The 25,676-nt window shown below is 50.8% G+C and overlaps 1 protein-coding gene across 1 annotated transcript in view; it reads left to right on the forward strand.

Moving 5' to 3' along the window:
- The first annotated feature begins 10,687 nt into the window (after positions 1-10,687).
- The window catches only part of PLCG2 (phospholipase C gamma 2), a 132,494-nt gene continuing 117,505 nt past the window's right edge, over positions 10,688-25,676 (forward strand). Inside the window, exons 1-2 of the mRNA XM_069497952.1 lie at positions 10,688-10,777; positions 16,623-16,862. Of these exons, the coding sequence (XP_069354053.1) occupies positions 16,670-16,862 (193 nt within the window). The 5' untranslated portion in view covers positions 10,688-10,777; positions 16,623-16,669. The remainder of the gene's footprint in view (positions 10,778-16,622; positions 16,863-25,676) is intronic.

Raw genomic sequence — 25,676 nt, forward strand, 5'->3', positions numbered from 1 at the left:
AGAAAGCACAGCTAGTTCTGCTGGGCTCCGCACACTGCACCCTCTGGTCCTGCTGTCTTCAGATGTCAGGTGTCTGTGCCACCACCTTTGCCAGGTATGTGCTGTCTGACACCTGCTTCTCCTGTCACCAGCTTCTGAACACAGGCCTAATGCCGGTGCGTCTGACTGATGGGGCAGAGGTGAGCCTCTCTACCCTAGCTGCCAGGGAGTCTAGGAAAGCAAGATTCTGGCTTCCACCTGGGCAAGGTGTGGCCTCATAAGGGGCAGATGCCCCAGAGAAAGGTAAGTTTCACTAGGCATCCAAAAAGAATGGCAGAAGCCCACTACATAATGCTTTAATGTAAATATAATTATAAAATTATAATTCTTCTGATTTAAAAGCAGTACATGCGTGGGAGGTGATATGTTATAATGGCTGAGCTTGTGTTGTCTGGGGGCTGACTGCCTGGGTTCTAGCCACACCTCTTTCCTTTACTAGCCTTGTGAACTTGGGCGTGGTTTAAACTTCATTGTGCCCCCAGTTTCCTCATGAGTGAAGTGTGGATATCAAGGGAATATCCCTCACGGGTTGGGCTGAGGATTGAATGAGCTGACTGACAGAAGGTTTAGAACCGTACTTGGCTCATTGCATCTGCTAGATAGTTGTTTGCTCTTATTATTTTCCCAACATTTTATTATAAAAATATGAAAACATACAGGAAAGTTAAAAGAGTTGTACAGCAAGCACCCATCTAACCACCACCTATGGTTCCACCCTGAACAGTTTACTCTGTCTCTATCCATCTGTCTATGCCTCTGTCCAATTATTAATGTCTTAATTTTAATGCATTTCAAAGTAAAAGCAAATGCATACATACATGGGTATTATTTTTTTTAAACTAGCTGTCAACTGTTTAGATAATATGTATGTAAAATTTGTCTTGTACTTTCCTTTAGCATAAGGAAGAGTATCCTATGGGATGGAACAGAATTTACCAGGTAGAGGGGAGAGTGAGAGAGCAGGCCTTGACTTTCTGACAAGGGGAACAGCTGTGTGAAGGAATATGGGGCCCTCGAGGCAGGCTGATCGTGCAGTATCTCTTCACATGGACATTTAAAAATACTTGTTCAGATTTGATTTAGAGCAGAGACTAAAGAAGAGGCTTTAGAGAACAGCAAAGAAAGAGGGAGTTCCAGATGGCAGAACCCAGTCTCTCTGCTACTGCCCTGGACAATTCTGCTCCACCCCAAACTTGCAAGCTCCTCTCAGCAAGACAAACCTCTTGTATCAGTTATCTATTGCTGCATAACGAACTACTCCAAAACGTGGTGGCTTAAAATAGCAAAAAGTCATTAGCTGGGCAGTTCTGGCGCAGGGTCTCTCATGCAGGTGCAGGCAGATGCTGCCCTGGGCTGGGCTGATCTCAGAATCTTCCTCGCTCTCGTGTCTGGTGCTCATGCTGGGAAGACTGAGGCAGAGGGGAGCTGGAGCAGCCGGGGCTCCCTGGCCACCTCTCCACCTTCCCATCATGGTGAGTTCCGGGTGGCTGGTCTTAAGTCAGCTTGGGGGCTCCTAAGGGATCCCAAGGTAGGCAGAAGCCATCATGTGTTGTCCCTTCTGCCACATTCTGTTGAGGCAGCTGTAAAAAGTTATAAAGATCTGCCAGGTTCAAGGGGTGGGAACATGGACCCCACCTCTCACTGGAAGAATGTCAATGTCACATTGCAGAGGAGCATGTGGGATGGGGCGTGTGTCAGAGGAGGTGCCTTTGGAAAGTACAGTCACCTACAGCTGGGTTTTGAATAGACTTACTCTCCTTGGGGGCACTTTAGCCACATGGATTATTAGCCGAGCATACGTGGTGTGCTGCTCACCTTCCGCCCACGCAGCTATGTTTCTAGCCACAAGCTGAACACTCTGGTCATCCCTGTTGTCTCAGTGGCCTTTAATAAGCCTAATTTTCTCCATCTTGTTCATTATCTTGTGTAGCAGGTTAAACAGTATCCCCCCAAAATTCACATCCACCTGGAACCTCAGATGTGACCGCGTTTAGAAACAGCGGCTTTGAGGCTATAATCAAGTTACGATGCCATCATATTGGATTGAGGTAGACCCTAAATTAATGACTAGTGTCTTTACAAGAAGAGGGAAATTTGGACGTGCACAGAGGGAAGATGATGTTAGGACATGGGGACACAGAGGGACAGCAGCCTGGGACAACAGAGGCAGAGGCTGGAGTGACGCATCTACAAGCCCAGGCACCAAGGATTGCCAGCAGCCACCAAAGCTAGACGAATGGCCTGGAACAGACTTTTCCTCCAGAAGGAACAGCCCAGCCGACACTGTGGTCTCAGACTTCTAGCCTCCAGAACTGCGCACTGTGGCTTTGCTACGGCAGCCGTAGGAAACGGTGCACCCTGTCAGTGACACCTTGACCCCTTCCAAGTGCTGGTCTGCTGGCTGGTTGGCAGCTAAATTTGGACCTGGTGCAAAGGCTCAATCTATGAAAAATGTCCCCCGTGGACACTGCTGCGTAGCCGAGGAACTGAGATGACAGGACAGGGACCTGGGGGGCCCAACAGGGAGCCAGCCCTGTTGACAGGGAGGACCCGGGTAGCAGATACAGTCATTTGCCCTGAGTCATGAGGCACTGGTGTGTGTGTGCTTGCTTGGGTCTTTTTGTACTTTTTGTTTTTTAAATTGAAAAACCAGGCTTGGCCTTCCCAGGTGTGTCCTACATCTCCTGCCTCCCGGAGCCGGCGTGATTCTGTCAACAGGGGCACTGTTTACACTGGCAGCAGCCTCGACCTTTAGAGCCAGGAGGAAATCTGCCCACACTGACTTAGGCTGCTCTCTCCACGCTTAGGCCGTAAATGATTATTCACCAAAATACGGAGGATGCAGGGCAGGGGTGGGAAATGTAGCCGGCCGCACCTAGGGGAAGGCGCTGCTGCTCCCGACTGACCCCATGTCCTGTCCTCAGGCTTTGAGAGGTCCGAGATCTGCCCCCACTGTGCGACCTGTGCCCACTGTGCGACCTTCAAAGCAACCAGGCATCCCTCCAGGCCCCTGCCCTCGCTGAACCCACCGCCTGAGAAGTCTGTTCTCCTGGCACTCAGCCGGCTCCTCCTCCTCAGGTCACACTCAAATATCACCTCCTCCAGGAAGCCTTTATGACCACCCTGTGTAAACCCAGCCCTCCTCGCCCCCCATTCCATTCATCTGCACCATCAGAAATGATCTTGTTCGTGTGTTCCCTTGTTTATGGTCCGTCTTCCCCAGCGGAATAAAGGGCCGTAGGGATTTTTGTCTTTCCCCCCTTTATCCATTCTTGTGTTCTCGGCTTCTAGAACAGTGCCTGGAACACAGCAAGTGCTCACTTAATGTTGGGGAGTGGCAAATGTCTCAGGGAAGAACATCTCGACCCGTCTTCGTGCTTCCCGCCTGGCTCCCTCCTTCTGCCCACTCTGCTGCCCACAGAGTGATTTTTCCAAACCAGAAATCTGTCCAGGTCACTCTTCTGCCCTAAGACCTTCAGTAGCTCCCCATTGTTCCCAGGATAAAGCCCAAATGCATGCCAGTGTCACTTCAGGGCACCAACACCCTTCTCCCCCACATAAGTAAGCCCCTCCCCAGCGCATATGTCATTCCCACTGTCCCTGCTGCCTGGGACCCTGCCCCCGCTCCTGTCCTCCCATCCAACTTTTACAGGTCTCAGCTTAAGCACCTGCCCCTTTGGGAAGCCTCCTGACCCCCTTCCCCACCTTCACTGATCGTTGTTCCTCCCTCCCTGTGGACTTATCAATTGCATTGTCGTTATTTTTTTCATTAAAAAGCGTAATTGGCATTCAGTAAAATTCACCCTTTCTGGTATACATTTCTATGAGTTTTGACAAATGTATATCACAATAAATATATACAATTCCATGACCCCCCACCCTCTAATTCCATTATGCTCTTGTGTAGCTAATGCTTCCTCCCGCCTCAGCCCCTGGTGACTGCTGATCTTTTTTTCTGTCTGTATAGTTTTGCGTCTTCCAGAATATCATATGAATGGAACCGTGCTGTTTATAGCCTTTGATTCTGGCATCTTTTACGTGGCATACAGTAATGCATGTGGCATCCCTCCTCGGTGTGTGTTTTGGTGATTACGTTTTTATTGCTGAGTGCTGTTTCATTGTTTGCGTGTTTGCTTAGCCAGTCGCCAGTTGAAAGACATCTGGGCCGTTGCCAGTCTTCAGTGATTATGAACACAACTACTATAAACATTAGTGTGCAGGTTTTCTCGTAGACCTGTTTTCATTGCCCTTCGGTAAATACAGGTGGGATTGCTGGGTCATTCTGTAAGTGAATGTTTAACTTTTGAAGAAACTGCCCAGCTGTTTTCCAAAGAGGCTGCACAATGGTTCATTCCCACCGGTTGCTGCACATCCCTGCCTGCACTAGCTATTGTTAGTTATTTTTATTTCAGCCACTTTCATAGCTATATTATCATCTTTTTACCAGCCGGTCTCTCCCAGTAATCTGGGCCTCCGGACAGAGAATAAACCTTTCATCTCCCTATCTTCAGAGCCTAGAATAGTGGCTGCCATGTAGCAGGGGCACAGTAAATGCTGTGGACTGACTGACTCTATTCATAGAATGAATGAATTTACTGAATGAATGAATGATCTGTTGAAATGGTGTTTAAGGTGAGTTTGTCTCAGATGCCACGGGAAGGTGATTTAACTCTCCCTCTAGGGGAACTCACTATGAGATGGCCTTTCTGGAATTGTGGCCATAGGTAATGCCTCCTTACCATTACGGCTAATACCTTCCTATATCTGTCCAAAGTGCCCAGACTGCTTTCCACCTCTGAAAAGGCTCCCAGGCGTACTTTTCTCAATGGAAGTCACTGTTGCCCATACTAGAGGATGCCAGAGAATCATAATGGGGGTAGTAAATGCAGATCCCCAGGCCCTGCCCCTGAGGTTCTGATTCAGCAGGCTCAGCGTCTTTGGGCACATCTGAGACCTTCCTGAGAACCCCCCCTGGAGAGGGGAGGGTCCTCTGTGGGAGTGGAAATAGCTCTGGGTCTTGAAGAAGGCAGGGGCTTCGGAGTCCAGCCTTGCCACCAACTGGCACTTAATGCCTCTGAGCCTCAGTTTTCTCATCTGTAAAATAGTCATGAAAACAATTGAGCTTCCCAACTCCATGGTGGGGACCAAACACGTTTACCACATGAAGGGTCCTGGCCCAAGATAGGTGTTCGATAAACATTATTGATTTTTCTAGGCTAAAAGGGTTTTAAATGCTTCCCCCCTGCCCCCGTAGGCAACTGCTTTATATTTTAATTTTTATCGATGCATAACAATGCGGAGAAGTATACAGTTCCATGAATTTTCACACACTGAACACACCCACATAATCAACACCCCAATCCAGAAACCAGTGTCCCCAAACCTCGGCTGAGGCTTCCTGTTTAGTATCACCTTCCCAAGGTGATGGGAAAGTCTCCTGACTTTTAACAGCTTTGTTTTTGAACCAGTTTTAGTTTTCCATAACAACTAAGACACGCCCAATAAAGAATATTTAGAAAACACTGAAAGCAGAAAAAAAATCGGAGACAACTTGTTAACATATTGAACAGCCTTTTCAATACATTAATTTTTGATTGAGGTGTAACAGACATAAAATTGTGCAAGTCATAAGTATAAAGCTCAGTAAATTTTCCTAAAGTGAACACCCCAGGTAACCACCAGGTCAATACCTGGAGCATCACAGTCCCCCAAGCTCCTTCCTTCTGTCCCCGGTCAGGTGACAGTAACCACTACTCTGACTTCTAAGGGCACCGATCCGTTTTGCCAAACACAGCCTCGTTTGTAACAAAACTGCTCTCTCTCTGGTGCTCTTGGAGAACTCTTGCTCATCTTTCAAGATCCGGTTCTGAGGTCACCTCCTCTGAGAAGTCTTCCCAGCTCCATGAGGCAGAAGATTGACCCCTTGGTCCAAGCCTCTAACTCAGCTCTCGCCATTCTAGGACAGTAAATGCTTCTTCCTGCTGTCCCCCTCTCGAGGGGTAAATGGGTCTTAACCAACCTATTTACCTAATACAGGGTGTAGCAGGTTGAACTGTGACCACCCCCACCAAAAAGTTTGTCTACACCCTAAACCCCTGTACTTGCGAATGTGACCTTCCTGGGGAATAGGGCCTCTGTAGATGTAACTGAGTTAAGGATCTCAAGAGGAGATCATCCTGCGTTTAGAGTGGGCTCTGAATCCAGGGACCGGTGTCCTTATCAGAGAAGGGAAAGGGAGATTTGAGACAGAGAGGGGAGGGCAGAGGGAGGCAGCGATTGGTGTGATGCAGCCCCAGGCCAAGGGCTGTCAAGCATCACCATGAGCCAAGTGAGGCTAAGAGAAAGGCAGGGAACAGATTCTCCCGGGACCCTCAAGAGGGAACCAACCCTGCTGGCACCTTGGTTTCAGACTTTTGGCCTCTAGAACTGTGAGAGAAGAAATTTCTGTCTTTTTAAGTCACCAAGTTTATGGCAATTTGTTATGGCTGCCTTTGGAAGCTAAGACACAGGGCCTCGTATTGAGTAAGGGCTCAGTGTTTGTTGAATGAATGACAGAACTGAGTAAAGGAGGCTTGGTGGCCTGTGGTGGGAACAAGAGGGAGATCCCTGCATGATTTCTCTCTCTGTGCCAGCTGCCTCATGACAATGGCAGGACCCCATGGGTTGCCCACATGACATCATTTCCCTTCCACCTGCTCACAGTACCCTGTTTGGTCACATACCTTTGGGCACCCTCACGTGACTTGGGGAAAGCTAATCCATGCCAAGCGTCCAGCCCAATGTGGAATCCCATTTCCTTGGAGAGTGAGTGAGGCAGAACAGGCCAACGAGACAGGAAGGGAAAGCATGCTGGGGGGCTTGGGGAAAGGTTTACTCTTTCTCGATTTTGCCCCTTCAGATTGGATGCCAGGAGTGCCAGCCATGAAAAGAACCTGAGTCCCTGTTGATGCACTTGAACTTCTCATTGCACCGTGCCTGCCACTAACCACTCGTGGGCTTCCAGCGATGTGACATTGTTGATGGCCTCTTTGCGGAAGCTGAGCGCGTCCTAACTGATGCTCTGGCCATTACAACTAGGGGCTTTTGTCTTCAGCAGTGCCGACTGGGAAACCGAGGCTCAGAGAGATGAAGTCACATCCTTGGGGACACAGGCAGGTAAGTGGCAGGGCCGGGATTCACACCGAGATTCAGACCTGCCTATTTCCACATCCTGCGTTCTTAGCCACTCCTGTGCACACACTGTTGCTCTCGGGTCTACACTGCCTCTCTTGATTTTACGTGAGGCTTTGGGCCTGGCCGGGGCCTGGCTGCAGCGTGGTTCTCAGCACGGCAGGGTCATCGTGCCCATCGCAATGCGAGGACTGCCATGTCAGCTCTGGGGGTCCCACTTAACCAGGAATGATGCCCAGAACTTGGACACGTGTTGGCTGACTTACTCCTCCATGGCAGCCCTTAATTAGCAATGAGGAAAGTGGGGCTTCCAGAGGCTGAAGAGTCCGTGCAGAGCCACAGACAGTGAGCGGCAGAGCTAGGGTTCAGTCTGGCTCCAGAGCCCCTGTCGTGTGCCCTTCTGACTACACTCTGTGCTCGCTAGCACGGCTTTGATGATTACTGCTGCATCCCTGGAGCCCCTTGCAGGCACTCAGCTACTGTTTGTTGAATGCTCAAAAAAAAACCAAAACCCATGGAACCAGAGGCTCTTCCAATCAGGCTGCGATTTAAACAGTGGAGGAAACTGCCCCCCACGCAGAAGCTCACAGCCTCACCCCACTGAGGTCTGGAAGCCTGTTTTGGGTGGTACTTCCTCTCACAGAGGCCTGCCAGGCAGCAGCTGGGACTCGGCCCGTCCCCAGGGATGTGTGCTTCTCTGAACAATGTCAGGAAAGGAAACCAGACTCTCGGGGGTTTTCTGGTCATTTTGGCTGTGGAGGTAGAGGGGCAAGGTTGGCGAGGCTCCCTGGGGCGAGGTGGGGGCCTCAGCCTGCTTAGTGGTGTGCTCAGCCTGTGTTACACGTTATCTTCCTTTCTTTAAACAACTTTCTAAGGTGGGTGTTTAAACGGCTTTATCGAGATATAATCCACATCCCATACAATGCACCCATCTAACGCGTACAATTCAATGATGTTAGTATAGTCTCAGAGTTGTGCAACCATCATCAGAATTTGGGAACATTTCTATCACCCCAAAGAGAGACCCTGTACCCCTTAGCCATCACCTTCTTGTCCTCCCATGCCCCCTTGGCAGCCACCAATCGACTTTCTGTCTCTATAGATTTGTCAACTCTGGATATTCCAAAGGTGGGTCTCATGATGGGGAAATTAGAGGTTCAAAGGGGGTAACTTAGCAGCTCAGGGGTGCACAGCTAAGGAAAGGACAGACCTGGGACTTGAACCCAGATCCTCTGCTTTCCAAGTTCAGGCTTTCATGGGGCTTTTTTTTTTTTTCTTCTTCTCAGTAACAGTACTAAAAATTGCCAGGCCTGATTGTTGAACCGTGGTCCGCTCTGTCTCATCTGATCCTTACAACCATCCTTGGATGTAGGTGCAGTTATTATACCCATTTTGCAGAGAAAGAAACGGGCACAGAGAGGCTAATGGTCCGGTGCACCAAGGCTGCTAGCAAGGAGAAGAGGGCTACGGGGCACAAGCACGTGCATTCCTGGGCACCGGGGAGGAGCACAGGATGAAAAGAGTCAAGATAATGCCGATTAAGAGACGATTTTCTTTCAAGTTATTCTTTCTTACCCGCCTGCCCTGTTCTTTTTTCTTTTTATAAGAAAAGGAAAAGCAAGTTCCCTCCACCCTTTGAGGTCACTTCCTGACCCGTTTGTGAATCTACATGGAGTGGTTACAAACTCACTTCTCCCTGCCTGAACACCTCCTGTTAATGCTGGGGCTGGGCAATAGGCCTGTGGACTCATGGGTTCTGGCACCAGACAGACTCGGGTTCAAATCCTGCCTCTGACAGCTAACCTGTCGGGCCTTTCTGCCGTGTGTGTCCGAATATGCAGAGGGTTTCTCCCTCTCCCACTGTCCCTTGGAAAAGAAGAGTCATTTTAATACATTTGAGCCCTCTGGGAACCGGGGCTGCCGTCTCAATTATTTTGATTTTGAACAACCAAGTTGGACTTTGAGAAGGAGCCGGCCAGCCCCAAACACTCCTATTCCTGGCACTGATTCCTGCTGTCATTCACCTGGGGGGGGGAGTGGGTTCAGTAGAAACTGAGGCAGAAAAGAAAAAGAATTAAAAATATGAACAAAAAAGCAAACTGCTATCCACGATGATCATTATCTCATACACAAGGGATATTTTAACTCCCCAAATGCTACAGGCTCATGATCACGGACGAGGACAGAGTCCTTTAAACTGAAGCATGTGCCACATGTTCTCCTGGCTCCACTCCGCAGCTGGAACTAGTCTGTCACGACAGACTTCTGGGAGCCACGGCTCCCCATGGTGGTCCCCAAATGTTCTGATTGGACTCAATGTCACGCTGTCAGCAAGACATTTAACATGCTCCCCTACACGTGCAGACTTTGTAATGACAAATTATACATACATATGGCTGTACTAATATGTTATGTCCATTCTATAAAAATGAACCAAAACAGAAGTGTTAAAAGGATCGGTTGAACAAGTTGAAGTTCTAAAGAGAAACAAGGTAAAGAAATTTCACCGAGATTTAGTCATTATTCCTGGGGAATTGGCCCCATGATTTCAAGTGGTTGATGTCACATTGAGCCTTTCCAAGATCTCTTTAAAAAATAATATTGTAAGCGATCTCTCGTGACTAGCGCAGGTGCACACCTGAACGGGGCAATGAAAATAATGAACTGACAGGTCTTCTAAAGTCAGCAAGCGAATCCTTGGCTTTGGCTACAACATTTACAGTAAGAGTGACATTTAACTGGATTTAAACACGCTGTAACTCAAGCAGCTTAGAAGTGAAATTGAAGCTCTCTGACAGCTCCCTAGGTGACTAAAGGGGGCTCCCCTCACCAGGAAGATACTTCCTGCAAAGAAGCACTGGCAGGATTTGAATCAAATTGCTTCATGAAACACAAGAAAAGAAAAAACCACTATCTCCTAAAGAACAAAGTAGATGCTTCTCACCGGGAAAATGGGAGATCAATTGTCTGGGGTTCTTTGTTCCTTAGGACAACCTTTGGGGCTGGCACTATGTTGATCAGGTTTTACAGATGGGGAAACTGAGGCTGCAGGTGTTTAGGTGACCTGCCTCAGGTGGTAAGAGGTGGTCTGATGCCAGCACGGTCTCAGTGACGACTTCCAATTAGGGCCGTGAATAGTCAGCCCCAGGTGGGTGATTGTGGGGCGTAATTAACTGCACGTGAACGGCGGTGTGCAGGAGGCGCTCATCAATGCTACGTTATTGGGGAAGTCTGCCGGCTGCACCTGGCCAAGTGACCTCGGGCTGCCTCAGTTTCTGCCTGTGCCGGCAGAGGCGGGGCTCCAGGCCTGGGCAGGGAGGGAGCCGGGCGCGGGGCGCTGGGGCGCCCGGAGAGGCGGGCGGGGCTGGGTCCGCCCCGGGGCGGGCGGCGCGGGGGGCGGCCCCGGGAGTCACGTGGCGCGGGGCCGCGGCCGAAGCAGAAGTAGCGAGCGCGGGCGGGGAGGAGCAAGCGGCTGGGGGTGCCCGAGCCGGGACGGGGCGGCTGCGCGCGGGACCCCGGAGCCCGGACCCGCGGCGGGCGGGCGGCTGCACCCCGGCGCCACGGCCAGGTGAGTGGCACGGCCGAGCGGGACCTGCGCCCTGGGGACCCCGCGCGGGCTGAGCTGGTGCAGGGAGACCTGCACCCGGGGCTGGCGGGCGGGCGGCGGTGGGGCGCGCCGTCGGGGCCCGCGGTGCCCAGGGCCCGGCTGGTGACGACCAGAGTCTTGGCCCGGCCTTTGGCCACTTCCTTACCCGGGGCCGGCGCCACCGAGCCTGTTGGTGCCGTGGGGCGGTCCCGGCTTTGAATGGGACCCGGGAGGAAGCGGCGCGGTCGCCGTTTGGGGGTCGCGCGAGCGCCGGCGTTCGGAGCGCCCCTGGCCGGTCGGTGCCGCGTAGGGTGGCGCGGTTGCCCCCCGCCCCTCCCCGCGCCTCTGCGCCCGGAGCTCGCCGGCTCTGGCCGCGGCACTTCCCCGTAGCACACAGGTGGTTGCGGGGCGGGCGGGCGGGCGGGGGAGCGGTGGCACGGAAGGCGCAGCCTCTCCCCGGCAGGCGCTCGGGGAGTTTGCAGGGGGTCGCGATTCCCACCCACGGTCGTGTGCGTGATTATGCGTGTGCGTCTCTGCGTTTTCCTGGTTATGCTCTGCAACCCCCGAGAGGTCATTACCCCCATGGAGGAAGAATTCGAGTTAAGGATGTGTCCCGTCGGACAGAGGGCGCCTGGATTCCGGCGCAGGCTGGGGCCGGGTCCTCCTGGTACCTGATCTTGCACTAGAGTGAGCGAATACGGTGCGCGGGGGAAGGGGTGACTCGTCCGTCAGAACTTAATTTGAATTCCAGTTCCATCTGTGTGACCCCGGGCAAGTTGAAGTATCTTTCTGAGTGTCAGCCCCCCACTCCCACCCCAAACACTGGAGCCACGGGAGCCTGTTTTCCGGGGCTGTGTTGAGAATTGGGGCATATCCATGCCCAGGCACTTCTTTATTTTTTAAATTTTTTTTTTTTTTTTCTTGTTAGATACAGTATGTCCTCATAATGTATACATTATTTCTTGTACAATGATATGAAATAATATGGGAAATATTCATGATAAATTATTAAGTGAACAGTGCAAGTTAAAAACAATAGTTTCATATTTTTTTCCCCACCCCCCCTTTTTAAATTTTTAATGTTTTTATTTTTTAGAGACAGGGTCTTGCCCAGGATGCAGTGCAGTGGCATGGGCATAGCTCACCATAACCTCCAACTCCTGGGCTCAGACGATCCGCCTCAGCCTTCTGAGAAGCTGGGACTGCGGGCGCTCCCACTACGCCTGGCTAATTAAAAAAAAAAATATTTTTTTTTAAATTTTTTTATAGGGACGGGGTCTCCCTATGTTGCCCAGGCTGGTCTCCTCAAGTGGTTCTCCCGCCTTGGCCTTCCAAAGCACTGGGATTACAGGCGTGAGCCACTGCGCTAGGCCCAGGCTGTTCTTGAACCTCTGGTTCAAGGGCCCTTGGTGGAGCACAGGCCATCATCCTTAGCTACGATTCTGCAGGGAAACCTTACAGAATTTGGAGGTCCATGGCGGCCTCAAGCAGTTACTCCTATTACAAAGATACGTGTGTGTCACCTGCAATACTCACTGTGGGCTTCCGTGATGCTTCAATTACCTAATGACCTGCTGTCTCCCCCACCAGCAACTGGAGTGTGGCAAGCTCCTCTGGAAGAGGCGGGGCACAAATAGCCCTTTCACACTCATGGGTTGGAGTCAGTGGAAAAGTGCTAGTGAGAGAACGTTTGAAGACAACTTCTTAAGTTAGGAAACAGTAAAAACACACACAAAAAAGCTTATCCATTACATCACCACTTAAATTAACATAAAGTCAAGTGTGCTCTCTGCCCTTTCCCAGCCTCCGATAGTAACCACTGTCTCCTGGGTTTATAAGAACACAGCCTTTATAAAGATGTAATTGTAATATACTCACTGGTTTGCAACTCTTTTTTCACCTGTCTCATAAATCTTTCCAGATCAAATTGCTTATAGATCTTCCTCATTCTTTCCAATACCTGCTGAGCATTCTTTAATGTGTGGGTGACATTATTTATTTGAGGGACCCCCCAAATGGATGATTAGGTGACTTATTTTCTTTTTAAAAAACAGCCATTGCTTCTATGGGTTTGTATTACACATATCCTTGTGCATGTCTTTCTGCACATGTGTGATTGCTGGGTCAAAGTATATACATGCATTGCATTTTAACAGATACTCATAGGTTGCCCTAAAAAGGGAGGAGACCAATTTATACTACTCTCTATGCAGTGACACTGTTCCTTTGAAAATATGTGCTCCCCCACCATGCTGCAAGGTGGGTGTAAGGTGAGTGATGATGTCTCTCCAGCCATCGGAGGGGCAGTTACTGCTCAAGGATTCAGCCGTGCCGCATGTTAGCAGAACTGCTTAGTGGGGTTTTGGATGAAACCCTGGACTGCCCTAACACGCAGAGAGCACTGAAGAGACAAAAACGTCCTGGTTTTCTGGTTTTGTGTTCTTGTTTCTCAGAAGTTTATCTTGAGGCGAAGGACATGAAATTTACAAATGGCAAAACCTCTTATTAAATCTCAGCCACATTTGTATTTACATGATAAGTCATTTTACAGAATTACCCATTGAGGATGGGAAACAGGAACAAGAGAGGGGTTTCAAGGCTATTTCTTTCTTTCTTTTTTTTTTCTTTCTGAAAAAGCAGAAGCAAAATGGAAATTATTGTGATGGCTAGTGCCCGTCCATGGGGTCAAGTCCTCGGAGACCTGCTTGCCTGAGTTGCTAAAGCACAGGGCTCTGGAGGCCTGAGCTGGGAGCTGGCTGGATTTTGGTGGTTGACTCCAAAGACCCTTTGGCCATGAGCATCTGTTTCCAGTTGGTGAAAGGCAGCTCGAGAGAGCCGGTGTTTGTGGTTGAGCTCACCCACTGGGCTTCTGAGCTGGAAGTGAGTGGAATCCCAGGGAAGGTTGAGTCTAAGTTCCTCCCAGAGCCAGGGTTGGAAAGAACTGAGGACTCTAGTGCCCTGTCCTGGTTTCCATTTAATTGGGGTTGCTGTGATGGGGCTCGTGTTTCCTACTTATGTGCCACTGGATGTTGGCCTGGACACCTGGGAGTGGGGAACTCTAGAGGTGAAGGCCGGGGGCAGTCAGCAGAGTGAATTGCTTCGGAGTTGGGATCAAGTTCAAATCTTGTTTCGGCCGCTTTCTAGCTGTGTGGCCTTGGACAAGTCCCTTCACCTCTTTTGTGAGGGTCAGGGGCTGCCAAAGGAGTTAACATCTGGCCAAATTCTGCCAGGGGATTCTGGTTCCGTAAAGCAGGTGCTGAAGGTTTGGGGGCTTGGGATTCGGATGAGGGTTCTGATCCTTGTGTTGCCACTGATCTACATGACCTTGATCAAGTCATTTCACCTCTCGGGACTTCACTTTTCCCCTCCGGTATTTCTCATTGAGATAAATGAGATGAACCTGGCATGGCAGAGGGTCCACTAAACAGCTACTTCGCAAGGATGAGACAGGCCATGGGCACCTTGGTCATCCCTGTGTCCTGGGTGATGATCAGGAGGTCATTTTAGATTCCCCAGATGAGATGCATTTAACGCTCAGCAGAGTTTGGCTCACCCTGCTAGTTCTGTCTCCTGGCCTCTGCTTAAGCCAGTTCCTCCTGCTTCATCTTACAGAGTGAATTCAGATGCCCACTTTTTCCTCTGCAAGCTTTCCGGGGCCTTTAAGTGCCTAACCCTACTTCATACTAAATTTGAGCCTTTCTCGTTGCTCCCTGGCACGCCCCCCCCCCCCCCATGCATGTCTCTGCTGCAGCATTTCTAACTACGTTGTTTGTCAGTTTGTTGCCAAATAGGCAGAGAGCAGGTGTGATTCTCTCCGCTGCTGGCACAGCTGAGGAGGTGCCTTTGGGATGGGTGCATGGTGGAGGGAGGAGGGGGCAAAGGGCATGGCTGGGCCTTTCCCCACTCCCCCTCATCTGCATCCTAGCCTCTGGCTCAGTGCCTGGCATAGAGTTGACAGTTGATTAATGCGTTCACCAGTGGCTGATTAGTATTAACGGAGGGCCTAAGTGCTGCAGGCTATACAGACATTGTAGGTTTTAGTCCTTCCAGCAGCCCCTTGAGGGGATTTGACTCTCATTTTACAGAGGAGGAAACCGAGGCCCAGATTTGGAGCAACTTGGCAGGAGGCTGAGCCAGGCTGGAAGCGCAGACAGCTCTGCTGAGCACCTGCCTTTCACTTTTGGATCTTTGGATCTGGGAGACTTCTCTCTAGTGCTACTCTGTAACCTGTGGCGCCACAGTGTAACAACTCTGGGTATCAAAAGGGATTTGGAGAGAGAGGAGGGGATAAGAAAGATACACAGTGGCCAGGCCCAGTGTGTGGCTCACGCCTGTAATACTAGCACTCTGGGAGGCCGAGGTGGGAGGGTCGCTTGAACTCACCCAGGGGTTTGAGGTTGCAGTGAGCTATGATGATGCCATTGCACTCTACCCGGGTGACGGAGTCAGACTGTGTTTCACAGGGGTGGGGGGGGGCGGGGAAGATACACAGAACAAATGATAGGAATTGGAACAATAATAGCCAAATCTAAGGAGTGCTGACTTTGTATCATTGTTTTAAAGGCCTGAGAGATGTTATCTTCTTTAACCCTTACAAAAACTTTGGGAAGTGGATACTGTTACCTTCTTTTACTGGAGTGGAAATTAAGCCCAGAGGGTTAGGTGATTCCTGTGACGGCTGCAGCCTCACTGGCCGGGTGGTTCGGCTCCAGACCGAGCCTGAGGAGCCCCTTCACTCTCAGCCCCGTCGCAGGGCAGACGATGTGTCTTTGGACACTTGGGAGGCAGGATAGGGGAGTGCGGCAGAGTGGGGGCTCAGGGAGCTGCGGCAGGGTTTTGAGCAGAGGACTGACATGATTCGATTCATGTCCTAAAAGGATGCTTCTGGCTACTGGTTTGAAAATTGACCCAGGGGGCCAGGGCAGAAGCGGGGAGAACAGTGACCAGGTGATTAGAATAATTCAAGTATGAGATCCTAGGAGGAACCAGTGAAGCTGTGACATGGGCTGGAGTCTGGATTTGCTGATGGATTGGATGTGGGCATGAGAGAGTGCAGATGAAGGTGCCGCCGAGATTTTGGGCCCACAAAATCTTGTAAATATCAACCACCCACAAGAATGAGCAGTGCTCAAGGGCACCCCTGGGTGCCGGGCATTGCACTTGGGGCTTCCTATCTGACCACTCCTATTTTAGGACGGATGAACCTGAGGTGTGGAAAGGGCTCAAGCGGCCTTCCCAGGGCCACACAGTCAGCAGGAACCTACACCAGGGTTTGAACCTGTGGCTTCTGGGCCCTGACATTTTCTACCCTTTTGGCCCCGTTTCTACACACAGGAATCAATTGCTCAGGTCTCCACGGATAATTCTGAACTTTTTAATTTTTTTTTATTTTTTCTATTCCTAATTTTGCTTAGGAAGTGAAGGGATGATTGAAAACCTCTAGGCAGGATAGAAAAGGATGCTGGTGGTGGGGTGGGGCTTGGGAGCCAGCCTGGGGTGCTTTGGCTATTCAAATATTCTACAGGATAAAAGCAGGTGGGGAGAGAGGGAGTCACCTCCAGGCGGGGGTGATTTGGTTATTCAAAGCCCAGGTAACGGTGAAGTCATTGAGGCCAGGGGCTCCTTCCACACCTTGACTTCCATTTAAACCTTTGTGTCCTTCCTGGGCTCTCAGAGTGGCCGGTGATTTCTTGCCACTAGAACCATCTCTTAAAACTCACCCTGAGGGTCATGAGACAGGATTTTGGCTCCTGAAGTCCATGCCCTATTGACCAAACCCCCCCTCAGTTAATTAAAATCAATTCACTCTTTCATTCTGCCCTTTCAGCCTCCTGACTTCTCCTGACCCCGTCCTTCTCCCTGGAGTGGCCGACAATGACCACCATGGTCAACGTGGATGCCCTTCCGGAATATGAGAAGAGTCAGATCAAGAGAGCCCTGGAGCTGGGGACGGTGATGACCGTGTTCAGCTTCCGCAAGTCCACCCCTGAGCGGAGGACTGTCCAGGTGATCATGGAGACGCGGCAGGTGGCCTGGAGCAAGACCGCTGACAAGATCGAGGGCTTCTGTGAGTAGCTGCTGAGCAGGGCAGTGTGGCCCATCCTCCTGGGCCCCGGCCTGAGGACCTCTCCCCTTCCTGTTTCAGTCATCACTGGAATTGTTGGCTCGATGTATTCTTCTGGTCTTCTGAAAATGAAAGTGTTGCCACTTTGTGTGGGTCTCCGATGGGGTTGATAGCAGGTGGGGGAAGTTCAGCCAGGAAAGCTCTGGTGAAATAGCATTCAGACAGCTCGTCTGGGCTGGTGAGTTTGTTCCCTGTCTGACAGCGTCAGAGTTGTCTGGTTCCCAGGGCTGGTCAAGTTTTCTGCCCTCCTAGGTGCTAACCGGCCCGAGCTTGCAGAAACTCACAGATCGGTAGCCAAATGCCTGTTGTGTGTTACTGCAGATGACAGCAGTCAGAGGCCTTTGCGCTCATCTCCCACGAAGTGCTCGAGTCATTTTATGTTTTGTAGCTTTCACGTGAAGTTCTGGTCCCATGGAGGTGTCTTCCCTTTTCCATGTCCTTCAGGTTGGGCCATTGGCTCAGTTCCCAAAGTTTCTGAGACTTTTTAACAAAGAGTAAGGGTATTTAAGCAACTTGCAGTTGTAAAGACTTGCTTTAATTTGTATTTTTTTTAATTAACTAATTTTTAATTGAAAAATGTACTCTTGGGGTTTGGGTTGTCAACTCACAAATATTAATAAGTGTTTCTCTTCCTCTGCCCTTAACCCATGCTCCAGAGGCAAGCTCACTACTGTTTCTTTCATCTTTCAGAAATAGTCCGTGCTTGTGTAATGTGTGTGTGTGTGTGAGTGTGTGTGTGTGTTTAAACACAAACGGGGACTTCTACATACACTTCTGGACCTTGATTTCTTTTTTTGATAAATCATTTTTGGGCTTGTTCCTTATAAATACACATTGATCTACTTACTCTTTCATGGCCACGTAACGCACGATGGCACTGGCTGCAATGTGACTGTTTAACTCCAGAGATGGACATTGTGTGCTGTTTCCAGTCTTTTGTTATTAGCTGAAGCAACCATCTTTGCACTCTTTTAAAATAAATTTTGAGATATAATGCACATAACAATCCACCCATCGTACACTGCATGTGCAATGCAGTAGTTTTAGTATATTCACAAATATATGCCAGCACCCCCGCAATCAGTTTCAGAATGTTCTTATCACCTCAAGAACAAACCCCATGCCAAGCCGTTTAGCCGTCATCCACTAGCCCTATGCAACTGTTAATCTACTTTCCGTCTCTCTAAATTTACCTGTGCTGGGCATTTCATATAAATGGAATCATATGTGACCTTTGGTGACATAATGTTTTTATCATCGACTTTGTAGCCTATATCAGAATTTCCTCTATATGGCTGAAAAACATTCCATTACATGGGCAGACCACAATTTGTTTATCCATTCATCTGTTCATATGGCCATTTGGGTGGTTTCTACCTTTTGGCTAAGGTGACTAGTGCTGCTATGAACATTTGTGTGCAAGTTTTTGTGTTTGCTTTTTCTTTCTTTTGGGTATATACCTAGGAGGGAAATTGCTGGATCGTGCACTAACTCTGTTTAATCATTTCAGGAACTGCCAAACTGTTTTCCTAAATGGCTGCACCATGTATATTCTCACTGGCGATATAGGCGGTTTATCCCTGCTTTGTTCTTTTATGCACACGTGTGGGTATGTCTGATGGACAATTTCCTAGATTTATTTCTGAGTTAAAGGTTGCAGCATGTTCTAACTTCGCAGGGAAGTTTGGCAGCACTCCACGAAGGAGGTTGTTCCACTTAATGCTCCAGCCATGAGGTCTGAGAGTTCCCACCCCCACGCCCTCATCCACCTGCCGGGGGGAGCCGCACGTGGCCATTCACCGGTGGACTCTGGTGGCTTGGTGTCATGCTTGATTTGCTCTGTCACCATGGGTGAGACTGAGCAGCTTTTGAAAGGTTGCTCCTGGCTTCAGGGCCAAGTGGGTCTCAGAAGGCACAGAGCCAGAAGCCCAGCTTTGGGATGTCTGTGGGGGGGGGGCAGCCAACTTGCCTCCCAGTTTTGTTTGCATTGGCCACACTCCAGCTCCCGGGTGGCCCCAAAACCTGTTGCAGCTGGGGTGGGGGGGAAGGAGGGGACAGGCAATGATGGCAAATGCAGGTGTGCCATGTCTCTTCCTGACCTGCAGGTCCCAAGCCTGCCTGCCCATCAGAAACACGTAGGCAGGGGGCCTTTTAGTAAATCAAAGTACAGGGCATTGGCATCTTCTCCTGAAGCTGGTTCTGGTGGAGACGGGTGTGAGACAGGATTTTGGCTGGAAACCCGTGCCCTGGAACTCTCCACTTCAGTCAAGTCCTGTCAATTTACTGTTGTTCCGTCTGTTCGGCCTCCTTGTTTCCTCCACTCTCTCCCTGGAGTGACTGAGGATGAAGACCTTCCAGCACTTTGGCTGGGACTCAACAGTATAATAAGCCCCCCAGCTGACCCTGGTAACAGCCAGGTTTCACATACGCCACTTGCGAGCCGCTCTTTTTCTCCCCACTCCTTGCCCCCATTTGAATGTCTGCTCTGTCGGGCCCTGTTCAAAGTGCTAGACACACAGCAGTAATTAAATTAGATTCAAATCCTCCAGAAGCCTTTTTGTTAGGTACAAACAGTGTGGGGTTTGACTCCCAGCACCACTTGACGAGCTTTGCTGCGTGACCTTGGGCAAGTCACCTCCACTCTCTGAGCTTTGATTCCCTTCTCCGTAGAATGGGAGTGACACTGGTGTCCACCCCGCAGGGTTATGGTTGGGAATAGAAGATGAGTAGGTGTCTCTCAGGGCTTCGGAACAGGTCATCTCACGTGATGGGCACCTGGTCGGTGGGAACTGCTGTCATGGTCTCTGCTGTTGCCAACGAGTGGAGTCCGGCTTGCCTAGGGGTGTAAAGCTTTGCATAGGTGAGTTGGACTTTATCTGGGGAGCAGTAGGGCCCGTTGATAGGTTTGCAGAAGAGGGATGACATGACTGGATTTGCACTTTGACCCTGCTGTGGGAGGTCCTGGTTGAGATGGTGGTGTTTATAAAGTGACTGTAAAAGCCAAATTGGGGGTAAAGAGCTTAAAAACGGTACTGCCCCCACCACCTTGAGAGAGCAGGCCTTCCGCCCTGGGAGGGGACTGCCAGTGCCTCCTGCTGTGAAGGGTGGCATCTGGAGGGGAACCCCCAGCTCTAGCAACTCCTTCTTGGGGTTCTAGTCGGCAGAAATTCATTGATTACTATGGGGTCTGCAGGGGGCATGAGAGGAGCGTGTGGTTTTGGGGTACTTGGCAAGTGGCGTGTAACTTTTGGACAGGTGTCACAAACCCCGTGCAGGCCTGGATGAAAACCCTGGATCCTAATGTCTAAAGCAGTGAGTGGTTCTGAACTAGGATGATTTTATGCCCCCACCCTGGGGTGAGGGGCATTTGACAATGTCTGGAGACATGTTTGGTTGTCACAACGGGGGGACAAGGTGCCACTGGCATCAGGTATGTAATGGCCCAGGATGCTAGTGAACATCCTACAATGCACAGGACAGCCCCCACCACAGAGAGTAATCTGATACCAGATGTCAGTGGTGCTGGGGTTGAGAAACTGCTCTAAAGTCATGTGTTGGCTTTGCTTAGAGCTATACAGTGTCACTGGGTAAAATAGGGTTTTGCTTTGCCCCTTGTCTTGATGGAGCCGTCTCATTTGTTCAGCACACGTTTGCCATCATACTGGGTGCCAGACTCCGCTGAGAGAGAGGAGGAGGGGAGACAGGCTCAGAAAGCAGCCCTTGCAGGATTGAGTGATTAGTACCACAGTGGGGGTTGCACCCGGTGTAGTGTGAAGAGGGAAGGGTCTCGTCCATGTGGGTGTGGGGGAGATGGTGGGGAGTGGGAGGCCTCATAGTGAAGGAGCTGCTTGTGTGGAAAGTGATGGAGAGCTTTGCCGGGGGGCAGCAGGGATTAGTGGGTCCCATTTAATGTGAACGAGTAGATTTATGGATCGGAGGTCTGGGCAGGGCTCAGCTGGGTGATTCTTCTACTCTTTGTGGCCCAGACTGGGGTCATTTGGTGGTACTCAGCTGGTGTGTCACCTGGCCTGGAAGGTTCCAGAATCTTCACTCACACATCTGGTGCCTTGGTGGTGATGGCTGGAAGACTGGGCTCAGCTGGGACAGTTGACCCAGTGCCGACCACGTGGTGGTTTCAGGTTGAAGAGTCCAAGGCAGAAGCTGCAAATCTGCTTATGACTTAGCCTCAGATGTCCCAGAACATCTCTTGCACCAGCTCAGGTTCAAGGAAAGGGAATTCCCCTAATAGAGAGGGCGTGGCCTGCACACGCAAAGTGGGAAGGAACTGATGGCAGCCACCTGGAGCCAAACTGCTGCACGAACATGCAGACTCTGGATCCAGACTTCCGGTTCAAATCCCTGCTCTGCCACCTACTGGAGGCGTGACCAGAAGCAAGTTATTTTAACCTCTCTGTGCCTCAGTTTCCCTGTCCATCAAGTGACATAACAGAACTTCCTATCTTATTGGGCAGGAATTAAAGGGATTTTGTGTACTTTTTTTTTATATGTGGGAAATATTGCATAACTGAAACTTAAAATAATAAAAGCAAAAAGTGAAGAGCCACTGGGTGGGGAGCCCCGGGGTCTGGCCTCTGAGGGAGACGACTGTGGATCCTGAGCACGCCGCCTCACTTCCTGGCCTTTGGGCTCCCCATTGCTTTCCAAGGGTGTTGGCTAAGATGGTGCTAGAATTCTTTCCATCCTGGCCCTCTGCACGGAGAGTTAACGAGCCGGGAGTCTCTGAACGCAGGGCGGGGGCTGCGGAACTTCTGGGCAGCGCTGCGTATGTGGGTTTCCTTCCCTTCCAGCCGGCCCTGGCTGAGCAGTCCCCAGGTGGAAAGGGTCCTGCACCGGGGCCTTTCTGAGTTGAGCCTTAGGTGTCCCCTGGCATCCTGTCCCTTTGGGAGGCCTGGGGTGTGTCTTGGGAGCTGACGTGGTGCCACCTGCCTGTGGTCTGGCCGGGGCTGGTGGTGGCGATGGGGCCCTCTGAGGGCCTGGACCACGTCCACCTCCAGTGAACAGGCTTTTCATCCTGACATTTGTACTTTCGCTTAGGCGTGTTTTCCGCATCTGCTTATTTTGGACAACTTGCGGCTGCCCAGGAGTGAGGGATTCTCAAGCACAGAAGCTGTTTCCTTGGTTTTAGGCTGCTGGGTTGCCTGCCAAGTAACAATAGCAGGAATGATGCCATGGATGAGAGCCACTTCCAGCGGGTGCTCACCGCGTGGCTGTCCCCATGAAGGCACGTCCAACGTAACAGCTCGTTAACCCCCTGCGAGTGATCCTGTGAAGCAGAAATTATCCCCACTTCGTGTATGAGGAGATTCAGTTTTGGGGGGACGAGGTGACGCCGCCAGGAAAGGGCAGAGCTATAATTTGAACTCGTTTTGTGTACGGGTCGGGATCTCACGTCGTCTTCCCGCTCTGTGTTGCTTTCTTCTCCTAAATGATCTCAAAGACGTTTCAGTTCTGCATGTGCGAGAGAAACACCCTGCGTGGGACCCAAGGACAGCAGCTTCCTTTCGACTTTCTTTGTTGCAGCAGGAGGGAAATGCGTTAATTACTTCCGTGTGCAGAGGCCACGCTCTGCTGGGTGCTGGACACGCTCTGCTGGGTGCCGGAGACACCAGGAGGAAGAAGACTTTGTCCCCCTCCTAGAGATGCCTGGATCAGTGGGGCGACAGGACACGATGGGAAGAGACCACGAGGGCGGTGTGGGAAAGTGCCGATGGGGCCAGGGGTGGTGACATGGGGTTTTGCCGTGTCTTGGCTCATTCTGAAACCCATCCTTGGAGTTCTTTCCATTAAAACTATGAATATTGGGCCGGGCGCGGTGGCTCACGCCTGTAATCCTAGCACTCTGGGAGGCCGAGGTGGGCGGATCGTTTGAGCTCAGGAGTTCGAGACCAGCCTGAGCAAGAGCGAGACCCCACCTCTACTAAAAATAGAAAGAAATTATATGGACAGCTAAAAATATATATAGAAAAAATTAGCCGGGCATGGTGGCGCATGCCTGTAGTCCCAGCTACTCGGGAGGCTGAGACAGGGGATCGCTTGAGCTCAGAAGTTTGAGGTTGCTGTGAGCTAGGCTGACGCCACGGCACTCACTCTAGCCTGGGCAACAGGGTGAGACTCTGTCTCAAAAAAAAAAAAAAAAAAAAACTATGAATATTTTTGGAAGTTGTTATTTTACAATGAAGAAGTAGGTGTGTTCTCACTGGCATCCCATAAGAAGAAATCCGTTGTCAGAAAGTGGTCCCCTCGCTCCTGCGGCCGAGCATCTCATCAGAAAGGAGACTCAGCCGGGGCCCCCAGTGTCCACAGACTTGCTTATTTTCTGGGTGTACGCGTGCAGTGATGTGCACGAAACCTCAGACTCCGGAGCCGACCGCCCAAGTTCAACTCCCAGCCCTGCCACTCGGTAAAGGTGCGGCCTTAGTCTTCTCACATCACCTCTTTCTTTGTGCCTCCATTTCCTCATCTGTAAAATGAGGAGAATGAAAGAACCTGTTCCACGGGGCTCTTGTGAGGGTGAAATGTAGCAATACATGTAAACTGCTTCAACGGTGCCTGCCACAGAGCATGGGCTCAAGTATCGCCTGCTCTTGTCGGTGTCATCTTCATCATCATCATTGTCGTCGTCAACAGACGTCAAGGGAAATGATGTTGTGGAAAAGATGAGCTACTAATAAATATTAGAACTTCCATTTGCACAATGATTTTCCTTCCTGCACCCAGTGGATCGTCCTGCTCTCTCTCTGGGACACGCGTCCTCCGTGCTGGAGCCTGCCAGGGTGAAAAATCGAGTTGACGTTTTTATTCTTGGTGGTGACACAGCCCTGCTTTCATGCTGGATGATGGAGGAATTGGTTTGTCTTGTGATTCAAGGGTTGTTTCCTATCCCTGATGGTGATCACCAGTGTGCTTAGGATTCACTCCTTTGTTGATTTTGCAAATACTCAAGGAGGACCTGGTGTGTGTTGGGCATTATGTTTGTCACTGGGGATAAAGTGGTGAACAAAGACAGTGAAGGTCCCTAGAGGAACTTACAGTCTCGTAGAAAAAGTCAAAGTAACACATTCAATCGTTTTGGATTGTGATGGGTGCTAAGAAGGCAAGAAACAGGATGCTGTGACAAGGGTAACCAGCCAGGGGTGCTGTTTTAGCTAGGGCAGGCCTCAAGGCAGCCTTTCTGTAGAGGTGACATTTGAGCTGAGACTTGAAGGGTGAGAAGGAGAGAGCCATGGCAAGCTCCGGAGGGAGAGCATTCCAGCAGAGGGCACAGCAATAAAGCTTCCCTATTAGGATGGGCTAACTGTAGTAACAAGTTATTTCTTGATAGGATACAAGTTTACCTCTCACTCAAGTCATGGTCCTGTGGGATTGAGGGGTGGGACTCTGTGCCATCTGGTGGCACCTTTGTTCCTTGAGGTATTGAAGGCCACCACAGGACCCTCCATCCGGCCAGCATTTGGAGGAAGAGGAAGAGTGGAGGATGGCTCAGGAGGTTTTTATGGGCGGGACCTGGAACTGGTGCGCCTCTTTCTTCCCACCTTCCATTGGCCAGAACTTGGCATGTGACTAACTGCAGAGGATGCTGGGGAACACATGTGCTCTGCTATGTGCCAAAGAATAGGACGTGGGTTTGGTGGGCATCCTTCCAGGCTCTTCCACAGCCCCTAATTTTGGGGGGTACAGAGGCAGCTGTAGGTGCCCCACTGAAGGCCAAGAGCTAGAATGGTTGCAAGGGTTTGGAGGTCCTGGGGGAGTGCAGGACAGTGACAGCCTTTCCACTGGGCCCTGTGGCGAGGGGAGGTGGCAAGCTGTCGGCACTGAGGACCCTCCCCCTCTGTGATGAGAGCCACTGACGGTGACATCTCCCTTAGACAGGCCTGGTCTGCCCACTTAGGTTTCGTCTCAGAGCTTCAGCCCTCCCCTCCTCTGTCCCCACACCTCGGCTTTCCGTTGCTGACACATTGGTCATCGCTTTGGCCTCCTAGTGTCCCAGCAATGGACGCTCAGGTCTCCTCTTGGCCGTGTCTTTTCAAGCTACTGTGTGTGGATTGGCTGCTTTTGGGACCAGTGTCCTCTGGCACGGTCAGCTATGGCTGGGCGTAGGGGTGGGTTAGGGGTGGTCACCTGTTAGAGAACATTGGCTCCTTCAGGGCTTGTGGGCGGGGGTGGGTACCTGTTATGGGTGAATCATCCCCGCCAAATTCACCTGTTGATGTCCTAGCCCCCAGTGCCCCAGAAGGTGGTCTTATTGGGAAGTAGCATCCTTGCACATGTAATTAGTTAAGGTGAGGTCACATTGGAATAGAGCGGACCCCAATCCAATGACTGGCGTCCTTATGAGAAGAGGGGAGAGAGGCGCATGGGAAGAGGAGGCCGAGTGAAGGCAGAGGCAGAGGCAGAGGCTGGAGCAATGCATCTGTGAGTTCGGGAACGCCAAGGGTGCCCAGACATCGCCAAAACTAGCAGAGAGGCATGCAACAGATTCTCCCCTAGAAGGAACCGACCTGGCACCCAACCTTGCCAGCGCCTCCAGAACTGAGACAACACGTTTCTGTTGTTTCGGCAGCTCGGTGTGTGGTACTTGCTTAATGGCAGCCCTAGCACACGAATGCGCTTCCTTTGAAAGGAGCCCGAGGACAAACGGGTGACCCCTGTGAGGGATGGACACATCTGCCCACGGATATTACAGACAAGTTGGAGTTCGGCATAAAGAGCCCTTTATTCCAAGTGTCATCCTATTTT

Source organism: Eulemur rufifrons, chromosome 23, assembly GCF_041146395.1.
Source record: "Eulemur rufifrons isolate Redbay chromosome 23, OSU_ERuf_1, whole genome shotgun sequence".
Lineage (NCBI taxonomy): Eukaryota > Metazoa > Chordata > Mammalia > Primates > Lemuridae > Eulemur > Eulemur rufifrons.